This window comes from Dysidea avara, chromosome 13 (genome assembly GCF_963678975.1).
Source record: "Dysidea avara chromosome 13, odDysAvar1.4, whole genome shotgun sequence".
Lineage (NCBI taxonomy): Eukaryota > Metazoa > Porifera > Demospongiae > Dictyoceratida > Dysideidae > Dysidea > Dysidea avara.
In genome coordinates, this window is record NC_089284.1 from 10211757 (window position 1) to 10234949 (window position 23193).

The following is a 23193-nucleotide window of genomic DNA, read 5'->3' on the forward strand; positions in this document are numbered from 1 at the left end:
CAGCATAATCGCCACGTCCCTAGCGATAGGTTTAGTTTCTGGGATTCCCACATTGCATTATTATAACCATGTAATATATCCAGAATAATGCCACTGATAAATAATGCTATACAGAATAATGTGATTGCTTAAGAAAGTAAGATCTAATACATTAATTTTGTTTGTATGTGTTATATATAGTTGTCGATTGAGTTCTGCATTGTCAAGTGGTTATTATAGAATATTGTGACTTGTCTGAATACATGTACACTAATAAAATTACAGATTGAATGAGTTAAGTAGCTAATATTTACACACCATAATAGTTATAAACTTATAATTCTGCTCTTAAGCTATAATATATACAACAGAAAATTAATATTCTCAGTGTACACAATATAAACTCTTGATAATAATAAAAACATGGTACAGCAAGTATGCTAACTACCAGAATGTCTGCATTGTTGATTTTAGCTGGATTAGGTAGTAAAATTCAAAAGTGCCATTTATTTGGCCTATGTCTGTTCTAAGAGTTTTTGTTTACTGACACTCTCTAACCTTTTCCTCCAGCCTCGTGACCACAGATAATTATGTTGCAACATAATCGTGACCACAGATAATTATGTTGCAACATAATATAAATTATCTGTGCTCGTGACACTGTTGTATCATTTCAGAGGTTAGTAGGTTACCTATGTACTGAATTCCTTCCTCATGTACACATACACCACCCATGCAACAGAACATCTTGTGGGATGTAGCCACCATGGTAGTCTATATATATTTAAATAATGATGTTGTCACACTGAGGGTACTAAGAAGGTGATATGTTTACTCCTTGAGGATTTGCCTGCAAAAACATGATCCATGGGAACACACATGCACTGAGTGGTGGAGATTACTTGTCATTTTAACAGCCTTGAGAAAGCATTGTTAGATGACAGCAGTTTTAGTGTACACATGCATCATGGCTTGTCTATAGTCTGTTTTAAAAGACAAGCATTATACACATGTAATAGTTTTAGAACTGTATCAAAAGTCACTAACGTATTCTTTCACGTGGTGAATGTATGCAGTTCCTAAATACATTGAATCTAGAAATTGTGTACATGCATGTATACAAGTCTGAGACTAAAATTTCAGTAAGTGTTAGTTTAAGTCTGCACTACACCCAACTGTTCAATCACTTGTTGTATTGATGGTCTCTTGTTAGGATCAACATTAGTACAGCTGGTAATGAGGGGCATATAGTGAGGCCACCTTGACTGAACAGACCTCAACAGAACATCGATACTTTCAGTAGGCATCCTTCTGGTTAACATCTCAATAAGTAGTACTCCATAACTGTATACGTCTATCTTCACTGTTTGTTGATGAGCAGAATCTCTTTGTGTAACTTCTGGGGCAGCATATATGATAGCGCCAGGACCAAGGGTTTGTGCAATGTGGGCAAACTGAGCAGAGCCAAGATCAGATAGTTTAGCTACCCAACCATTACCATCAGCTTTCAGTAGTACATTGGGAGCACTGACATCACGATGAATAATGGGGTGTGGCTGAATACTGTGCAAGTATAGTAAACCTTGAGCTATATCCATACTGATTGGAGGGATTTGGCTAGTTGTGGCTCTTCTGTCAGCCAAAGCATCTCGCAAATTTGTGTCCATTATTTCAGTGAGAATGATGGCTGGATTATCAGGGACTGCTCCAATAAACTCCAGCAGATTATGATGACGGCATCGGGCAGATATTCGAATTTCTCTCTCAAACTGATCTTTGTTGTAATGAGAAGCTATGCCTCTGTGGAGACACTTCGCAGCTACTCTGCGTCTTCTGTAGGTGGCTACAGTAACATAACCCCATCCTCCAGTTCCTAGGATGGTGTTACTGAGGTGTACTTCATCTCGTGACACTACCCACAGTCGCTCTACTGCTTGAACAGCAACTTCAAGTGTCTCCATTCTCTGGATAAGACCAGCAATGACTGTGTTCTCCAAATAGTGACATTTTGCTTGCAGTTCTTGGGAGGTCTCCCTTTCTGTTTGTAGTTCTTGCTGTACTTGCTGCAGCTTCTCTTGGAGTACTGCACTTTGTTGTTTCTCTGTGGCAAGGTCTTCTTGTAGTTCAACAACACTGCCAGGTTCTTGTGCCTGTATTTTAAGCTCTTGTGTCTGCATTTTAAGCTCTTGTAGTTGATGATGGAACACCTCAACCTGTACCTCCATTTGCTCTCGCTGTTTTTGTAACTGACTTTCTTGTGATTGTAATTTACCCTCCTGTGTTTGCAGAATTTGACTTTGCTGATTTTGGATCTCATCTGATTTTTCAGCTAACTCAGTTATAAGCTCGCACAAGTGGAAAAGTACATCTATAAAACATTGAGAGTTAATATGTCTGATCAATTTAGTCACTGGAAATTAAATAATCACCCTGACATATCAATGATACACATATAAATGAGTAGTACACATTCATTTGCATACATGGTTGAAATCATGCCATGTGCCCTTTCTGTTGACTAACTACAGAAGAGACTTATCTGGACACTTCCTGCAGTGTACATGCAGGTCACCTCAAGACAGCCCAAATTATATAGCAATTCCTCCTGTACGTAGTTACCATTACATTTATGTTTCATCTTGCAACAATAAACAACTAAGAGGTTATTTTTTAAGCTTGTCATAAATAACTACCACTCCTGGGAAAAGGACACAAGTGGTACCAATTATAATTGTAAAAATACAAGAGGAACAGAGTAGCAAATTACAGAAGAATATTATGTGAAGGTCTGCAATGAGGATCTTTTGCAAATGGGAAAACCAGTGGCAGGTATAAGCCAATATTTATAAAGTAGCGCTGGCTGTTATTCCCACTGTAGTAGGGCATGTGGTGAATATTTGAAGAAAGCAGGACATACAGTGATTGTGTCAAGTGATAATCAGAGCACTAAACTTTTGAATAAAACCTCTAAACCATTCCAGTACTTATGAAATTGTCCTCACCTTTGCGTTCTCTTACTATCACATGGATTTCAGACTTCATTACAATATTGTACTCAGATAGTGTATGTCCATCATTTAATTGCTGTCCCCGAAAGATCAACATTTGCTTATCGGGTGGTATATCATTTCCATCTTTTATTTTGGCCTTCACATCTTGTATTGTATCTGATGGCTTTACCCATAAACTAATGGTCTTTCCAGTCAGTGTTTTAACAAGTATCTGTATTCCCACTGTAATGCAAGAAACATGCACATTATTATACATGCTGCATACATGTATACAAAAATTCTGTAGCATATACAACAGGAAATATGGCAAAAGGCACTTCATCAGTACTGAAAAATTAAATGCTATCAAAAATCACGAAAATAATTTTTTAAAGGTGCTAATCAAGGTTTGATGAAATAAATGTTTAATTTATTTCATTGTCAAATTCATCAAGATTTTCTCAGTGAAGTACAGTATAGTGAAGTACAGTATGGTGAAGAAAAGGAGTGTGGCCTTAAAAGATAATAACTATTTCACTCACATTAGACTTGTTTCCTATAATTTATAATCATTTTTAATTAACTTCTAAACACATGCAGTAATGCATGTATGTTGAATTATAGCTACCATAATTCAGAAAATTTTGGTGTAGAAAATTTTCATCTATTAAAATTTTGATGCAACATGTTTTGTCACTGGCACAATTGACAAAAATTTTTGACAGAATAACTATATGTTAATATTAGTATGTGTAAATTATTCGTATAGCTCACAATAATTTGTTGTTTTAATTTTCGTCAATACAGCCAGCGACAGAAATTTTTTGATACTAAAATATCTGATTTACGGTAGTTTAGTATATGAACATTTTCCCAATTAGTCACCAACAATGGAGAGCAACAAGAAAATAAACAGCTATGCAATAGCAAATAACTTAACTCAACACAGCTTAAACACTTTGTCATTATAACACAGCACAATATTGCTAAAAACTATAATTGCAGCAGACATTTATTGGAGAGCTGTGTTTATTCAAAGCAGGGATCAGGGTTAGCATTTTCGTGCCAAAAAACCAAACCAGCCTTTTTTCCCTTTATGATGACTTGGCAGTATTGGTTAGGTATAACTATGTCCAAACATGCCTTTGGAGTGATGCAAAACACCCCTGGTAAAATTATTACAGTTTTTTCCTGTCATATATGAATAAGAAGGGAATCAACCATAATTTCACACCACGCCTCCAACAGTTAAGATTAAATGCACAAACACCTCACATTATGTAGGATTGTAAGCATATGTACATAGCTGATAACTAGGGGTGCAACAATATATCGATATGTTGATATATTGCAATATTTTCTATCACAATACAATAACAATAGGGCAATTGGAAACAGTGGAAATGGAAACCAGAAACGGAAAGTGGAAATGGAAAACAGAAATGGTCTAATCGTCATATAAATGTACCCTAGAGCAAAACCCTTGTTTAGTGACCACCTCTTAAAGACCACCTTCTTATAAATACCACCTCCATACAAAGACCACATTGTAATTAGATCTCAAAGATAGCTGACCTTATAAGATCGTTTCATGGTCTGTTGAAAGACCACCCTCTTTACAAAGACCACCTTTCACATTGTAATAATAGCTAAGATTCCAAGCATGTATTCTATGACTTTATCAAAGCAGCTAGGCTCTTACAGTCCTAGGGTAAAACCTCACTTAGTGTCACTTTTAAATACCACCTCTGTACAAAGACCACTTCTATATACAAAGAATATGTTGTAATTGGGTTCTAAAGATAGGTAAGGCCACTTCGTGGTCACCTTTTATAAAGACCACCTCTTTACATGGGCAATATTTGATAAGCTTCAAACATGTATTTCATGACTCATAGAAAGAGGTCAATGCCATCTCCCATGTTTTGGTCCACACTTCACTCAAGTCATCTACCATTATTGCTTAGTTTGTACCAGAATGTGCCAAGTCCTTAGTCCATGCAAGTGAAATGTGGCTAGCTACACTACAACCTACTGTATCAACAAAAAAATGAGGTCTCATAAAGAGATGATGATGACCTTAAGAGTGTAGTATTTTTTAGCTCACCTAGCTGTTTTGATAAGATTTTTGGAACGATGTTATACAATTTTCTTTTTGTTTCTGATTAAGTCATGTATGTTTTTAATGTAGGCTTTTATTTCAATGTACTGTAATTGTCTTTGTAATGTATCCTTAGTTGTTTGGTTTTGTATTGTATTGTTTTTGTAGGTGGTACTCATATAGGCATATTTGCCTTTTGTATTCACCTTACCTTTTGGTTAAACTAATAAAAATAAAATAAATAAATAAATACAATGTGGATAGGTGGGCTTTGTAAAGAGAGTGGTCTTTTATAAAAGTGATCATGAAGTGGTCTTATAAGGTCATTGAGATCTAATTACAAAGTGGTCTTTCTATAAAGGTGGTCTTTATAAGAAGGTAGTCTTTAAGAGGTGGTGGCCACTATACAAGGGTTTTACTCTAGGGTACATTTATATGACGATTTAACCATTTCCGTTTTCCATTTCCACTTTCTGTTTCCGGTTTCCATTCCACTGTTTCCAATTGCCCCAGAGTAAATTATGCAAGCAATTGTTCCATTTTCATTTGTGAAATGACCATGGACTTTAGGTCTTGGCATGGTAAGATAGTATATCCTTTTGTATAACCCTGCAGCTGTCATTTTAACTTTTAAATACTAACTGATTACATTATGAGTACACCTTAGTCATATTTGTTGGACTTACTTGACATAACTACTATAATGAGGTGGTCTTATTCAAGGCGGTCTTATTATACGGGTGGTAGAGGTGGTCTTTGTTAAGAGATATCTGTTAATATGAAGTTTTGACTAACTTTAGTTTTTCAGTTTCAGTTGTTTAGTTTTAGTTTTCAATTTCAGCTGTTTCCAATGTCCCTTTACTCTGCTGATACTGGATTTGATAATGGATTTCTCACATGATGAATTGTGCATGATTTAGGAGCAGAGATGGGGTAATGCGTTACATAATATAATGCGTTATGTAATATATATTACAATTTGCGAGTTGAAGTAATATAACGCGTTACTTTGCGAAATGCATGTAATATAACTTAAGTTACTTTTGGAAACTATTAACTCATTACTAGTAACGAACAAAGTAATAATATTATGTAACAAACAAGGTAACGAGTAGCGAGTAGCGATAAGCGTGATGTAACAAGTAATGCTATGAGTAACAATGAGCCAGTAATGCATTACAAATGGCTTTCATACTACTATTTACTATCCATTAAACTACTTAATGATCCATTACCTCAATCCATGCATTAACCTTTCACCTATATTAAAAGATGCTGCCTGGTCCATTGGACTGATGTGTACCACGTGACTACATAGACCATTGCTATTAATGCCCACTGTCTGTGTGAAAACATGTGGCTTGCATGCATACATGCTGAAGTGTTAATTTAATTCATAATATTAAAGTACATGAAGTTACTTGTTTAATATTTACAGCTAATATTACATTTCACAAGTAACTTAATATGTAATATGTAACTGTAATATATTTCATTGTATAGAAAGTATTATTTAATATGTAATATATTACTTTGAAAAGGTAACTTCCCCAACTCTATGTAGGAGTTGCATAGTTAAATTAATGATCTTGGACTTTGTGTCTTGGTAATTGTTAGACACTCATAATAGGCGTCTTCGAGAATTTAAAAACCTGAGGTGATGTCAATAATTACCTGCGCCTCAGTAATTATTAATGTAGCCTCAAAATTTAAAATCTTTGAAGATGCCTATTAAGAGTGCCTAACTATTATCAAGACATAAAGTCCAAGATCATTAATTTTGATCTTGTAACTATGCAACTCCTAAATCATGCACAATTCATGAGAAATCCATTATCAAATCCAGTAACAGCAGAGTAAATTATACATGCAATTGCTCCATTTTCATTTGTGACATGGCCATGGACTTTGATTAAGGTCTTGGCATGGTAAGATAGTATATCCTTTTGTACAACCCTGCAGCTGTCATTTTTAAGTACTGATTGATTTATTACATTATGAGTATACCCCTTAGCGTTATTTGTTGGACCTACTTGACATTGCTGCTATAATGAGGTGGTCTCATTATAGAGGTGGTTTTATTACAGAGGTGGTCTATTACAGAGGTGGTCTTTGTTAAGAGGTACCTGTTAATATGCCAATTTTAGTTTTTCAGTATATTTTCAGTTTCAGTTTCCAATTTCAGCTGTTTACAATTTCCCCTACAATTCGGTGTATTGGACTGATATCCCATTGGGTTCAAAATAAATCGTCTTAGTGTTGCATTAGAATAGTTTTATTGCATTGGGGTATGTCATACAAAATAGGCATTCATACAAATTGCAGATGTTTTATTGCATGAATTTCACTTATTGCACTAATATTATTGCGTTCAGGTGGGATTCTTGCAGATCAGGTCATAATTATAAGAATACGGTATTTACAATATAAAATGTCTGATACTGTTCGACATGTAAGCAGTGTTACATACTAACCTTTCAGTTCCAGGATCGATTCTTTCTGGATATTATAATCAGCTAAAGTAGGTCCCTCTTCCAGTTCTTTTCTGTTAAAGAACAGCCGCTGTTGATCAGGCGGTACACCTTCCATTTCTTGAATTCTATTCTTTACATTTTCTATTGTATCTGAGTGACACACCCCAACAGATCTGGTCTGTCCACATGGTAATTTAACATATATTGCCAAATCTGAAAAGATTACATTTGTTATTTCCATTATTTATAGCTATATTAAGTTTGCAGTAAAACACAGCTTTATTTATATCATGGCATTCAATGCACTGTAGTCTTTGAACTAAAGAACACAATTACATAGGAATCTGTAATAAAATTTTCAAGCATTTTATTTTGAGTATGATAATAGATAGGAAAATATACAACATGACAAAAAGTATTTCATCAAAGAAGGAAAAAAGCAGGAATTTAATCTTGGAGATTCAGGATAAAAATTCAAGCCCTAAATCCATCCATAACCCAACTTTCAGATTTCCATACGCATACAACAGGTTAGACTAAAGCAACCAAGCTGTAAAAAGCGGTGTGGCCTTAAAATGGTTCCTTTTGAAAGATAATATCAAAGTTGGTATCCAAGAAATGGCTGCAGTACTGCTAATATTAATAATTAATTGACATTAACATCATTTCAGCCATTTCTTGGTTACCACCTTCAATACCTGACAATAAGCTTACATGCACTCTTTAGTCTAGATTTGTCTATACATTGTAACTCCTAATCTAGTTTTAACACATCTGTAACGTCATGTACCCGTATGTACCGTAAATATGTCGGGTTGTAATTACCAAAATGCCACTATCTTTTATGACCACATACAATACATGTCATGTTTAGTAATTACTAACCATCTCTTAATGGTAATACCAAGTGAAGTGTTGATTCTTTCTGAATATTGTAGTCAGATATTGTATGTCCATCTTCCAATTGTTTTCTTGCAAAGATTAGTCTCTGTTGATCAGGTGGTATACCTTCTTTGGCTTGAATTATGGCCTTTACATTTTCTATTGTATCTGAACGCTCCACCTCCAAAGTAATGGTCTTCCCAGTTAGTGTCTTGACAAATATTTGCGTAGCTGTTATTAACAACAATGCATAATTAATTTATAGGATATTATCAAAATTTTAATGCCTCTGTGATTGACTCTTATACAACAACAACAAAAAAACAGACATTAAAAGTGCTGAGATACTTGATATTTTAGACAATTTGTTGCTACAGAGTAAGCTATTTACAGGTAAGAAATGCTAAAGGGGTGTATCCAAGATAGTTTTCAGTGATTTATAGGTGTAGGGGTGTGTGGGCGCAGCCCCCAGTTGCTTCAAAAGTCGCGATTTAAACTATACACTATAATAATATGCTTGGTTCCTTTAAAGTCCTATGTGTAATTTTAATGGATTATGGCTGGTCAGGCATTGACAATAATCACACAAATGCATATCCAAATTGTCCAATTGAATGATAAATTCAACTCCTGCCTTAAATTTCAAGTTACAGGTGTACTAAGTCTTACATTGATATTGCCATTTAAAAGTATGTTCCACTGTGAAAGTTCTATTAGAGTACTTTTGATTGCTCTATTAGAATACATCTGACAGAGTATCTTGATTGTAAATACATACCCCTTATTCTCCCTTAATCCACTAGCTTTTGAAGAATCAATGTAAGTTTCCTATTATACTGTAGCTATACTGCTCTGTTCCCATTTGTTCTGTGTGCTTCTGTTGCCAAGCTATGATAGTCCAGTATTCCTGCTGAAAGCCTATAAGTTAAAATTTCAGAAAGGGTTTCATAAACCTCATAAATACACCCCTGCTAAATGTAATCTTCCCATTAGACTGGCTGAATGCTTTATTAGAGTATTTCAATTTTTGATTTCAAGCACTGAGGCAGACATTAAATGTCAACTAGTATAACTGCATGTGTATATGGCTTCCTTTGTTTTATTACTTTTACTTCTATGATTTTTCTACTCAAATGTAAAATTTCTATACTTGTTTGTTACTACTTATGTAATACAGTGTATGGCTGGTGAACCAGCATATACATGGAAAAAATTGAGCTAGATATATAAATAATTACAAAAAAAAATATTTGAAAATTAAGTATGCAACTAAACATGTGCTCTGACAACAAATTACTGAAAAGTAAAGTGGCCATTCTGCTTTGTTTTCAGCTACGTATGTTCCACCTGTAATACAGTGTAACAAACAAAGAACATCATACAAGAAGTGACTCTGTAATCTCATGGACATGCACTAAATCCCGTAATGATATACTACTGAGAATCAACACCTACGTACACAGTAGTGGAGAAAGAAATGGGACACAAAGGTAAGTCTATGATGTATGCATTGTAGCTGCTGCAGCTGGTAAAAAAGCACGCCTCAGGCCTAAGCGATATTGAACAGTGCAGAAATCAAACCTGCAGCCTGATGATCGTTACATAATATAATGTACACAGAATGCAGTTATGGTACATGATATTGTTTATGTATTAAAACTTGTTTGGAAGTTATATATAGATGAATTTAGACTGGTCTTCATAAGACTGCAGTAATCAAGAAATGGCTGAAATAATGTTAATGTCGTATAGGGCCACCTATGTGACCCATGAAAAGTGGCCTATTAATAAGGTGGCCCTATAGACCTTATCCACAATGACATCACAATTGACAAAATGGCCGTGTTTAGTCTGGGCACTTCATATGCAATCACTAAAATGAACTTTGTTTGCAGATTTCACGACATGGAACTATTGAATAATAAAGGTAAAAAGCTAGTTAGTGTGATGTGGCGATACAAAATAGTCTCACCAGACAAAACCAGACTTAAGTTTGCTATCTATACAAAACCACACGCATTTGCCTTGTAATTAAGTATGTATGCCTCGCCTTGCCCTTTGCTGCAGTATGTAAACATTAACATAGCGACTCTCCATCTCTCCCAATAGCTTCTGTACAAAAGTGTCCACACTATCGGCTGCCAATTTGTGCTTTGATGTCATTGCGGATAAGGTCCATTACTGCTGAAAATCTCAATATTGTGGCCATAAAATGAAGTGGCCATTATTGTCAAGGCTTTCAACTCCACTATCTGGCTAGTCGCTGTAACAGCGATTTACAATTGGTAGAAATACACTATATGATTATACATAGTACAGTTTTACAACCAGGGTTTCATTATTTTTTTGGGGGGGGGGGGGAAAGAGCTTGCCCTCTTTAAATTTTAAGCAGTAGTTTAAATGAAAGTGCCTCAAGACAATCTACAAGAGTCAAAAATGCAAAAATTTGAGGAGTCTAAAATGCAAAATATTCCTGGAACGGCATATTATTTTCAGGTATATACACCAGAAACAATTTATGAGAGTCTAAAAATGAAGTTTAAGACCTTAAACTATGTTAATGGTTGTGCATCTGCAACTAGTACGGAGCAGCAGTATCAGGGATCCCGTGCATGTGTATGTATTGGAACTGTGTGCATGCTCACCCTCAACACAAGCCACGCTGTTAAGTGTCAAGAGTTGGTTGACTTGTAGTCTTGCTTGTGACTTTCTTTTAATTGAATCATCATGCCTCTGCAATGGTTGAAACGTCAATGTTCTTTCAGCCAAAACCAATCCCCGGCTTCATCAGGCCGCACAAAGAAACCAAGGAAGAACAGGAATGCCACTTCAGCTTAATCTGAGGATGGTAACCTGTTACAGAATAGTGACTCTTCGCGGACCAATAATACTTCACAGAGTGGTGACCCTTTACGGAGTGAAGATTCTCCTCAACCTGGACCCCCACCCTAGAATACTTGACGTGGCAGGACATTCCTGGAATAGTACAACTTGCTGGTGCCTTTCGGAGGCCCTCTCACTCTACAGGCGGACCTACCCCGGCTGTTAGTACTGGACCCACTCCAGCTGTCAGTACTGGACACACCTGCTCGCTACCAATTTCCCTACCTGTTACCTCTACCCCTCCTGTGACTGTACATGCTACTAGTTGTAATGAGCTCCCTATCTCCCAGGTATGGTTATTTACAATATTAGCTGTGTAAGCTTAATTGCCATGTTGAGTTGTGATTTAATTGTGCGAGGTATGTGTTGTTATAATTAATTTACTGATATTGCAAGTCATACTAGGAGGGGTAAATACAGATGACAAGTTTTGTTCATTCCTATTATGTGTTAACTGCCTGGTCAAATTTCACCCTCTCCTTCTGGTTTAGCACCAGTATGCTGGCAATTGAGCTATTGCTACATAGACAATTTGCTACAGGGCTGTAGGCAGCATATGCATGAAGGTACCTACGTATATAATATACATATACGTGTTTACCTTTATTGTTCTGAGGGTACTGGTAGTTGGTACTGTGCTTGTCATAAATTGTCTATGTAATATGTAATACCTTTAGTTTCATCGTATTAACGTGACATTTGCAAGTCATTATAACCAACCACTCCATTTTCCTCTGCTCCTTCCTAATAGCACTAAATATGATTCCTTCTCCACGTGCTCTACAACAAGTTGCAGTAACTGGGCAACTCATGGATCCTACATCTAGCAGTAGACTACCCCTGATACATCCTGCTCTTGCTGGAACTAGACAGTTTTTGGCACTAAGCTTCTCCCTGGTTCCTCCAGTTTCACAAAAGCTCATAGAAAAAATTGAAGCTGGGAACTTCATTGATATGTCTGAGCTACTCAGTGATCATATGGGAGTTCTCAACAATGAAGATAGTCCGAGACCAACCAAGACAAAGCGACATAATGTCACCAATATCCTAGAGTGGGCACGCTGTTTTGCAATTTACATATCTATCCTAAACTGGAAGCAACCCCAGCAAGTACCAGACCTGTTAGGATACCAGTTTTTAATACTCCTAATAAGTATGGCATATGAAGGTGATGGTTGGCAAGGGTACGATAGGGTCTTCCGACAGCATGCAGCTGCAAACTCGCTGGGTACATGGCCACTATAGATGGCTCCTTGTGGCATGCGGTGTTTGGTGGAAAGAGAATGGCTCCTCATTGCAAGCACTATTTTAGTTTCAGTCACTCCTCAACCAACTGTGCTTGGGCTCCTGACTCCGGTTCATCAATCATTCAGCCCACAGATCGAAGCCCATGTGATGGCTCTACTACCTACAGTCCTGAATGTGGCCAACATAAATGCAGAATTTGTCTGGCATGGAACAATTACCAGTATCCTGGTTGTCTTTTTCCCATTTGAACATTCCTATGCATATTGCATCCACAATCCTGGTGTCTTAGATAAAGGACATAAAGCCAGATTCTGTCCATATCAAACCCAAAAAAATCACCCCAACCGTGGACCAGTTAACCAAAGGCCTTATTAGACTCCATCTACATTGGCATGGTGACTATGACTACATTGTGATTTAAGTTTAGACATCATTTGTTTCTCTTATTTTTAGCCTATCAATTGTATTTAGGCCCTTCACACATTTGTGCTATCTGTACATGGTTGCTTTACTGATAGTTAACGAATTACACTAATGTGTTAACGAATTATATTACTGAATTACATGTATGTGCTTCCTGCCTAAGTACATAATTTGGTACTCTGGGAGAAGAAATACAACAGACATAGATTTACCAATCTTATTAATTATTTCACTTATAGAAGCTGAGGCTGAACAACTCTCATTGGAGCCAGATATGACAGCTGTCCCCATGTCCGCTATTAATTATCAGGACTGGTTACCCCAATGGAAAAGTCTGACCCAGTGTACATCGACTAATATTGTGTTAGTTCCACCAGAAGCCTGCAGAGTGACAACTCCCCTCAAGGTACCTGCTTGGTCTATCTACCTGAGGACATACCCACATCAAGAGTTAGTTCAATTCTTTTTGAGGGGAATCACAGAAGGTTTCAGAATACGGTTTAATTATCACAACCGGCAATTGAAGTCAGCACAGAAAAACCTAGAAGGTGCTCTCTCACACCCGAGCATAGTCCAGGAGTACTTGTAGACTGAGGTACACATGGGAAGACTGATAGGACCACTCAACTATTCATTTAAGCTGGTAACACAGATATGTCATTTTGGAGTAATACCTAAGTCCCACCAACCAGGTAAATGGAGACTCATTGTCAATCTGTCCCACCCAGTGGGATTCAGCGTGAATGACAGCATTCCAAAGAATCTTAGTTCCATCAAAATATATAATAATTGACAATGGTATCCAGGAGATCCTCAGGCTTGGAAAAGACACTACGCTAACTAAAATAGACATCCAGAGTGCATTCAGACTGATACCTGTTCACTCAATGGATCGCCACCTACTAGGTATGTCTTGGACTGATGGTGTTTATATTGATACATGCCTCCCATTTGGCCCACGCTCAGCACCACGGTTATTCAACATTTTGGCTGACCTACTGGCATGGGTACTGAAGCAGCAGGGAGTATCTGAGGTCCTCCATTATCTTGATGATTTTCTGACCATGCCCCCCCCCCCCCCGTTCTCAGGAGTGTGTCAACAGAATCTAGACATTATTCAGCAAATTTGTACGCAGCTGGGAGTTCCCCTTGCAACAGAGAAGGTGGTAGGACCAACAACATCACTGTGCTTCCTAGGGATTACTATTAACACTGAGAAGATGGAGGCCCATCTCCCAGATGATAAACTTAATAGAATTTGCCACTCGGTATACAACTGGCTCCACAAAAGAAAGGCTAGGAAGAGAGAGATCTTATCACTAGTGGGATTACTGCAGCATACAACCAAGATTGTTAGAGGTGGGAGGACATTTGTCTCACGCATGTATGCAGCTGCGGAAAAACTCAAAAGGATGTACTACTTTACACGACTCAAAAGGGATTTCCGCTCGGATCTGGCATGGTGGCATGTATTTCTTCAGAACTGGAATGGCCTTAGCTTACTCCGCTATATCTCAGATACATCTCCTGATTTCACTATTTACACTGATGCATCAGGATTGTGGGGTTGAGGTACATGCTTTAGTACACAATGGCTTCAGTGGCAGTGGCCATCAGAATGGTTCCCCATCTCAATCACGGCTAAGGAACTAGTGCCCATCGTACTCAGCTGTGCAGTGTGGGATCCACAACTACCTGACCACATGGTTTTGTTTCAATGCAACAATAGTAGTGTTGTGGTTAGTGTCAACAAAGGAACAGCAAAGGAAAGCAATGTGATGCACCTCCTTAGATGCCTATGGTTTTTTACAGCATACTACGACATATCATTATTGTGCAAGCACATCACAGGCTGCCAGAATGACATTGCAGACCATATATCCTGTGATAACCTGCAGTCTTTCTTTCATCTAAGCCCACAAGCCTCTCCAATTGCAACTCCTGTGCCTCCACAACTCCAACAGCTCCTAGCATTATCAGGAGATCACCTAGCTTTAGAAAGTTGTTTAAGCTTACCATCCGTAGACATTGAGCTCAAAACAGCTTATATGACACCAAACAAAACACAGTAAACTCTTTTCCCCATATTGTAACAGCTATAAATTAACAATCACAACATTATGTGTATGTTTTGATATATAATCATAATATGGATTGTAATGCATTTGTTATGTCATCATTCATTAGTACATTCATCATTCATTTGTACATTTCCTCACTTACCTATCACAGGTGCCAGAAACCCTCCCACATACAAGCAGCAATCTATCTACACTAGATATCACCAACTTGCAGAATAGCATTCATAGGTACTACTATCAAGGTCTAGCATTGTCAACACAGAGATTGTACAGCACTGGACAGGCACGTTATCACTCATTCTGCCATCAGCTCCATTGTTTGCCACTGCCATCGACTGAACACATATTATTGTTATTTGTGGCACACCTGGTCAACGAAGGCCTGGTCTATTCCACAATTAAAGTTTACCTGTCAGCTCTCCATAACCTCCATGTGGCCACAGGGCATCATCAAATTTTCGCCAGTCAATTAAAGCCAAGATTGGAACAAGTGCTATGTAGTATAAAGCGAACTGAAGCAAGCCAATCCCCACCACGTTCGAGACTGCCAATCACCATCCAGCTAATGAGACGCTTTAAAATTGCACTTCTCCAGGAGGCACACAACTTTGACAATATACGTTTGTGGGCAGCCTGCTGTATTGCCTTCTTTGGGTTCCTGAGATGCAGCGAGTTCACTGTCCTATCTATGCAAGATTACAACCCATCAGTACACCTTTCCTATGAAGACTTGTCAATAGACTCCAGAGACTCCCCTCCCCATCTGTAGTTCAAGTTCAGATAAAGCAGTCCAAGACTGACCCATTCCACAAAGGCGTTCGATTGTGCCTAGGCAAAACAGACACAGATGATTGCCCATTAAAAGCTATACTCCCTTACATGGTCACTAGAGGCACCAAAGCAAACTGCTGACAACAAACCATTGACACGCCAAGGGTTTCATACCTTACTATCCAATTTGCTGGGTGAAATAGGATTACCAGCAACAGACTACAACACTCATAGCTTTTGAATCGGAGCCGGCACCACAGCAAAAGATGCTGGAATTTCAGATACCCACATTCAGATGTTAGGAAGATGGCGAAGTTCTGCATACCAACAATATATCCGGACATCTCCATCCAAACTTGCTGAGCTAACAAAACTGCTTGCCCACCATACCTAACTCTTCATGTACTCATGTAGCAGCTAATTTAAGATTCACCTTTAGTTTTTCTGTATTAATTATTGTACTTGGTGTGATTGATTCTCTATGCAAGTAGAAAAGGTGGCTTGGGAGGGATAGGCTCTTCAAAAGGAATAGCCTTTCTATGGCACTAGTACATGTAGTAACAAAATTCACCCCCCAAGCCATTATAATGTGGATAAGGAAATACTGAGGTGGTTTAGGAAGGCAAAAAAGCTAAAGCACATGAAATGAAAATTAAGATTCAGGAACTTGTGATTGCCACAGTAAGACTCCGGGAACCTGTGCACTTACCAAACCCAATCACCATCAGCAGATGGATATTGTAAGCACCAAAGTCACCTCACTGAGAAACCAACATTAACACAAGGAGAGAACCATCAATGATGATGAAAATAATGCATACGTATATTATACAGTAACTGAAAGTGTGGTGTGTCCTTGGGTACATGTGACCACAACATGGAAGACCATAAGGTGGACGTGGTAAGGGGTGAAATTACAACAAAACACACAAAAAACAACAACAACAACAATAACAACAAAAAAAACAGCGAATAAACAAATAGTCCTATGCTTCTATTGACCAGTTCCTTGCTAGAAAAATTCTTCTAGATGCAGTAATAGATAATCCAGCAGCTTCATCGAGTAAATTTCTACATTGAGATCGCGAGATTGCCGTAGCTTGTTGAATATAGCCTAGAGCATTATACAATGAGGACAGTGATGATAGTAAATAATGGCCAAGAACACTAACTTTGATGGTATTATAGTAACAAGGAGTTCCCAATTTTATCCAGTTCCGATAAAATCTGTTGTAAGTAATCTTCTTTGGTCTGCTTTTGATCTCTTACAGATTCCAAATTATGATTAAAGTACTTGGTAAAGGCAGAGCCTGTATACCAGAAGGCCTAACAGCACAACTGCATTAGTTGAATTACTATATCAGGACGACAAGGAGTTATGATTATACTAATTTTTCTGGAGTGGCACATTCAGAAACAGGAGCTTATAAGTGTTGAAGGCACAAGGAGTGTAAAACTAATGGGGTAAGTAGAATTCTAGAAAAACGGGAACGGAAAGCGGAAACAGGAACAATCAGCAGAAAATGCCTAAAAAGGTCATAATGCCATTATAAAGGTTGGATTTTATCGCACAACGCTTATTTACAGCATTGTTGGACTCTTCTGCTAAAATGATTGAAACACTCTAATAGAGCAGTCACCTGTAGTAAAATACTCTAATAGAGCAGTCAAAAATGTTTTGTTGCCTATCCCACCAGAGACCTACATTGATGGCCTGTGAATTGATAGGCTATAGCTGTCATAGATTAGGTATATAGACTAGCTGAGTCATCAACTCATCAACATTAAAAGTTAGCTACTCCCTTGAAACCATAAATTTATATCAATATAGCATATAATTAAAAATTTACAAAAGGATTCTAATTAACTGACAGTAACTACATATAGATGAGGGAAGTCGTACCTACAACCTCATGAAAATGTCACATGATGGGCATTTGGCAGCTGAAGTATGTGTAGGTGCATGGCTCCAATGAGGAGACTAAAGGGCTATATAAGCAGTCATGGGGATCTTGGAGCCAATTTCAGTTTGACAAGTATACCAGTGTTGCATGCATATGACTTCTTATCTGGAAGCAGTATAGGTGCAATTTTCGAAGCCTATAATAGGCACTGCCAGTTAACTAGAGTACTTTGTGAATCTCAGTTTTCATATCAGTATTATTTTAATGTTTAATAGTTGAATATTCTAAAAATTTATGGTTTCAAAGGAGTAGCTAACTTTCAATGTTGATGACTTACTAATCTATGACAGCTATAGCCCATCAATTCACAGGCCATCAATGTGGTCTCTGGTGGGATAACTAACAAAACATTTTTGACTGCTCTATTAGAGTATTTTACTACAGGTGACTTCTCTATTAGAGTGTTTCAATCATTTTAGCGGAAGAATCCAACAATGCTACAAAGGAGCATTGTGCGATAAAATCCAACCTTTATAATGGCATGATGACCTGGTTGTTTCTGCTTTCTGTTCCCATTTCCGCTTTCTGCTCCCGTTTTCCTAGAATTCTACTTACCCAAACTAATGGGATCTCTATAGTGAAATATTGTCTTATTTGGAACACCACGAATCCACAGGCCACCTGTTGGTGATTTCGTTACATAAGCAATTAATAAGAAACATTTGCAATGCAGCAGTTCTTGTATCAATAACTATAGCAATGGGAGACAGTGATGGCATGTGAGACAGTAACGAGAGGAGAAGTGTTGCTAACCAACCTAGCAAATGGTCTAAAACTGTTGATCCATGACTGGTACTGCTTATCTCTGCTGCACAGCTACTAGTGAATTTGTTTAATAAGTGTAATAATGACAGAAGCCCTCTAAGCAGGCGTGTAGGGTGGCCTGAGTGGTTGGTGAGGTTTCAACACTATTAGTGGTATTCCATATAAGGTAATTTTGAATTTCAGTACTGTTACCACACAACCAGTTCACACTCCTTTGTGCCTTCGGCACTCTTATGAGCTCCTGTCAGAAGCAATTTACAAGAGTCTAAAATGCAAAAAATTCTGCAGCAGCATATCACATTCTCAGGTACCTGAGAATGCACCAAAAGTAATCTATGATAGTCTAAAAAAATTCAAAGAGAGCTGTCATCAGAAAGCAAATTTTCATGGAATAACATATCCAAAATTTGCTTTGGGGAAAAATTTTATGGCCAATTTAGTATTGAGACGTATATGACTGGGATCTTCCACACATCCAATTTACCAAACTTTGATGACTCATAACTTCATATTGGAAAATGGTCTTAACTTGAAATTTGATCAACAGTGAGCAACACAATCACGTAATATTTGAAGAAAGTTTTAATATGCATCTTGAACACTAAAATATGATCTCACCATTGGATGCATTTGGCTCACCCATTTTTTGCAAATCTGGTCAATTGTGACTAACAAAAATGCATTATATTCTAAACAAAAATGACTGTCACAACCATTGTATACAGTTTCCTACTACTCTTTCCCCTACAATTGCCACATACTGCAACACACTTTAATCCACGTTTACAACAAGAACATATATTGCTACCACATGAACTTGCAGTGGAAAGCTTGCATTTATATACATAAGTAAGATCTATGGTGCTGGTCCCCAGAGTTGGGGAAGTTACTTCATGAAAGTAATATATTACATATTACATAATACTTTTATATCAGTATAATACATATTACTTAGAATAAAGAGTAACTTAATAATATTACATATTAAGTTACTAACTTAATAATATTAGCTACAAATATTAAGTTATTAATCTATATTCATGCTAAGTTACTTTTTTATTAAGACAGCTAATTTAAAGTTAACATATAAACCACATGCAGTCACATGATGCATACCAGTTACACGTTCCTGCAACACCTGAGCACCATTATAGATGAAAGGTTAATGGATTAAGGTGATTAATTATAGTAGAATGGATAATTGGCAGTAAAATTTATTTATAATGTGTTACTTGTTCATCGTTACTTATAATATCACTTGTTACCTCGCGGTCAAGTTACTTGTTACTTTTCGTTTGTCTAGCTACTCGTTACGTAATAATATTACTTTTTCGTTACTAATAACGAATTATAGTTTCCAAAAGTAACTTAAAGTTATATTACTGCATTTCCAAAAGTAGCGTGTTACATTACTCAGAATCATGAATTGTAATATATACCTGTGCCAAAAACAGCCCAGCTGTAAAAAAAGGCGAGGCCAAGAATGCACAAGTACATGTTCATGGAGTAACCAAAACACATGATATCAAAATCTGGCCAAGAAAGCATTTAAAGTATAGGCACTTTTGTGCATTCATTTTCTATATGCTTCACATTATCACATCCAGCTAGCTGTACATGTGTGCTTGCAATATAAACAATACTACTGAGATGATAAAAGATGATTACACTGCATTGTTACCAAAATTAATTTAACTAAAAATTTACAATTACTTTCTACTTGGCCATCTTTTTATTTTAATATGTAGTGCAAAAAGATGGCCAAGTAGAAGTAAATTTTTAGTTAAATTAATTTTGGTAACAATGTAGTGTAATATCTTTTATCATCTCAGTAGTATTGTTTATATTGCAAGCACACATGTACAGCCAGCTGGATGTGATAAAGTGAAGTATATAGAAAATGAATGCACAAAAGTGCCTATACTGTAAATGCTTTCTTGGCCAGATTTTGATATCATGTGTTTTGGTTACTCCATCAACATGTACTTGTGCATTCTTGGCCTCGCCTTTTTTTACAGCTGGGTTGTTTTTGACACAGGATATCACTACTTTTTGTTGAATAGAGAACATACAGTTAGGTATTATATTACATAGGAGACACTGCATGCACGCATGCATAATAACAGCTTCAGCAACAGATTAGCTAGCTAAATTAGTAGCAAACGCTTCCAAGTTCAGTGTTTAGAAGCGCTACTAAAAGTGACTTGCTAAGAGAAGATTCATTTAAACTGAAAATAATGTTCAAATTCCTGCAAGGACTCACATGATATCTCGCGTGATGTTTCACATAAATAAGAACCGGCAAAGTTGAGGCTACAGTCTTAACTGTTCTTGCTGAAGCAGTAGGTTGGTGATATAGCTAGTCTAGTTGAAATCTGTGCGTGACAAGTGGAGCCGAATCAGCTGCGAGTTGTTGCTGAATGTATGCCTCTCGGAATGGATATGAAACCTAATGGCACTGAATGCATCACGCTATTCTCCCAGCAAATTGCCGGGTAAGTTCGTGTATAGCTAAGTCATTGTAAACGTATATAATTACAATCATAATTTTAGACAGGAATCTCCCATGCCATAGTAGCTTCCTGAGATTATATACTATACTTGTGTAGGCCAGAGCCTCATAGCTGGCTTGTTCTAGCTGTGTGGGTCAGACCGCAAACAAATTGAGCTGAACCCTGAGAAAACAGCTAAAAATGAAAGAGGATATTTTCTCAACGTTTCAACCAACCAAGATGGTTGGTGATGACAACAAAGATGTCGAGAGCAAACAAGTGCTTCCACCGACAGTTAAGGAAAGGTTAATAGGCTATATACTTTTATGGCTTCCTATAATGTATGGTGAAAACTTTGGCTATAAATAATGTGTCAGGCATTTGAATGATTAGTGGGTAAGTCAATACTACAAATGAGTTTCTATTTTTGAGGGCTCAGCTCAATGCGTACATACAGTAGGCTGTAATTACTATGCATCGATTGATTGATGTGATAATAATATAAGCAGATCTGAGACAACTATGGACCCTACAATATAATAACTGGGCAGATATATAGAGTTATGTATACTCTGATATAATTGTTGAGTGTTGTAGTTTGCCAATGGTCAAAGCTGAATTAACCATTTTAGATAGCTTTTTGTGATGTTGAAGGTGTCAGGCAAACTCCAGTTAGGGGCAGGCAATAAAAGATTATTTTTTAAAACAGGTGAGGAACATGCTTAGGCCCACAAGGTACAGGCTTAATCTACTTACCCCAGTAGATGCACCATATTATATATAATGTACATATCAGTGTATTGCCCTACTAACCCCCCCTCCCCCCTTCGGACATATATAGGGCTATAGTGGGCACAACCAAATGTTAAATGCCCCATGGTAGGACAAACCTATTGTGTCAAATCCCCACCATTGGCTCCAGTTGTAACGTGGGGGATTTGACATAGCGTAGAAAAAATACTTGGGTGCTTAATGAATGATTGTCAAATGCCCCATAGTGAAGCAGCAGTTTCATATGTCAATTCACCTTGTAAAGCCCCACTTACAGGCTTTACATCCAAGGGGGGTGATGGGGTAACACATTGGTAGGTGCATAATGAGTTTGCATCATAAACCTTGTGTTAAAATTTAGCCTGTCTCGCCTTTTCCATGCTTATAGCAGCTAATGTGCTTATTCTCAAACAATCAGGACTGGAAAAACTACTAATTGTCTTCTACTTTTATCTATCAACTATCCAATCACTGCTAGTTTATTGAAATTTCCTTTGCTGTTGTGTAACTTGTTTACCATTACGCTATAACCATTAGTCCCTCCTAGTTTATATGTCTCCTAGCAACAAAAAATGTTATGTCAACAATGTAGGTGAGAACTACAAAACAAGTCAAGTAATATATTCCAAAATTGGTCATCAACTGCTGCAGTATGCTGAATACATCTTGGGAATAGCTATGTGGGATGCTCACTTTAACAATAATCATAATAGTGGAATTAAGTGTTTGTTGACATGTTAGTCTGACTATATGATTACATGTTTTTAGTTGCTGTGCCTTACCATACTGTATCCCTTTCTGTATATGCAGGGTGGATACTGATGTTGTGACTGTTGGCGGGTGAGTTTATGGTCAATGGACAAATCACGCAAATGGTGAAGAAAAATTAATATGTGGTACTAAGACCCCACTACTATATTATGAACTCTTGGTGGTACTTCATAGCCAAACACTAGTGTATCTGGCTTCTTGTGCTATTGTAGTCATTTTTTAAATTTTATGGGATCATCATAATGTAAATGTTTACTAATACAGTATATTCATGCTATCATTAAAGAGTTTCTATAATTGTGGGTTAAGTGCTGAAAGGTTATGTGCTGATGCTGGCTTTTTAAGTGAATACTGAAGTTTCACAGGCACTGAAGGGCTGGGGCGGGATTAAAGACGTGCACGGGTAATGTAGCAGTAAGTTACTTCAACTATATCACTACAGCGGGTATGAAACAGCTGGCTATAGCTATGTACGGCCCTGCATGGGAACGAGTCAGTGGAGGCATACCGTCAGGACTCCCGGTAATTTTTTTGAGTGTACTGTCAAACTGCCAGTACAACACAGGTTTTGTCCTGTCAAAACATAAAAATATACTGG

At 37.3% G+C, this 23193-nt stretch overlaps 1 protein-coding gene across 1 annotated transcript in view; it reads right to left on the bottom strand.

Moving 5' to 3' along the window:
• Positions 1 to 609: 609 nt before the first annotated feature.
• The window catches only part of LOC136243594 (polyubiquitin-like), a 44852-nt gene continuing 22268 nt past the window's right edge, over positions 610 to 23193 (bottom strand). The window contains exons 3-6 of the mRNA XM_066035135.1: positions 8430 to 8657; positions 7545 to 7757; positions 2982 to 3212; positions 610 to 2347 (exon numbers count right to left, since the gene is read on the bottom strand). Of these exons, the coding sequence (XP_065891207.1) occupies positions 1134 to 2347; positions 2982 to 3212; positions 7545 to 7757; positions 8430 to 8657 (1886 nt within the window). The 3' untranslated portion in view covers positions 610 to 1133. The remainder of the gene's footprint in view (positions 2348 to 2981; positions 3213 to 7544; positions 7758 to 8429; positions 8658 to 23193) is intronic.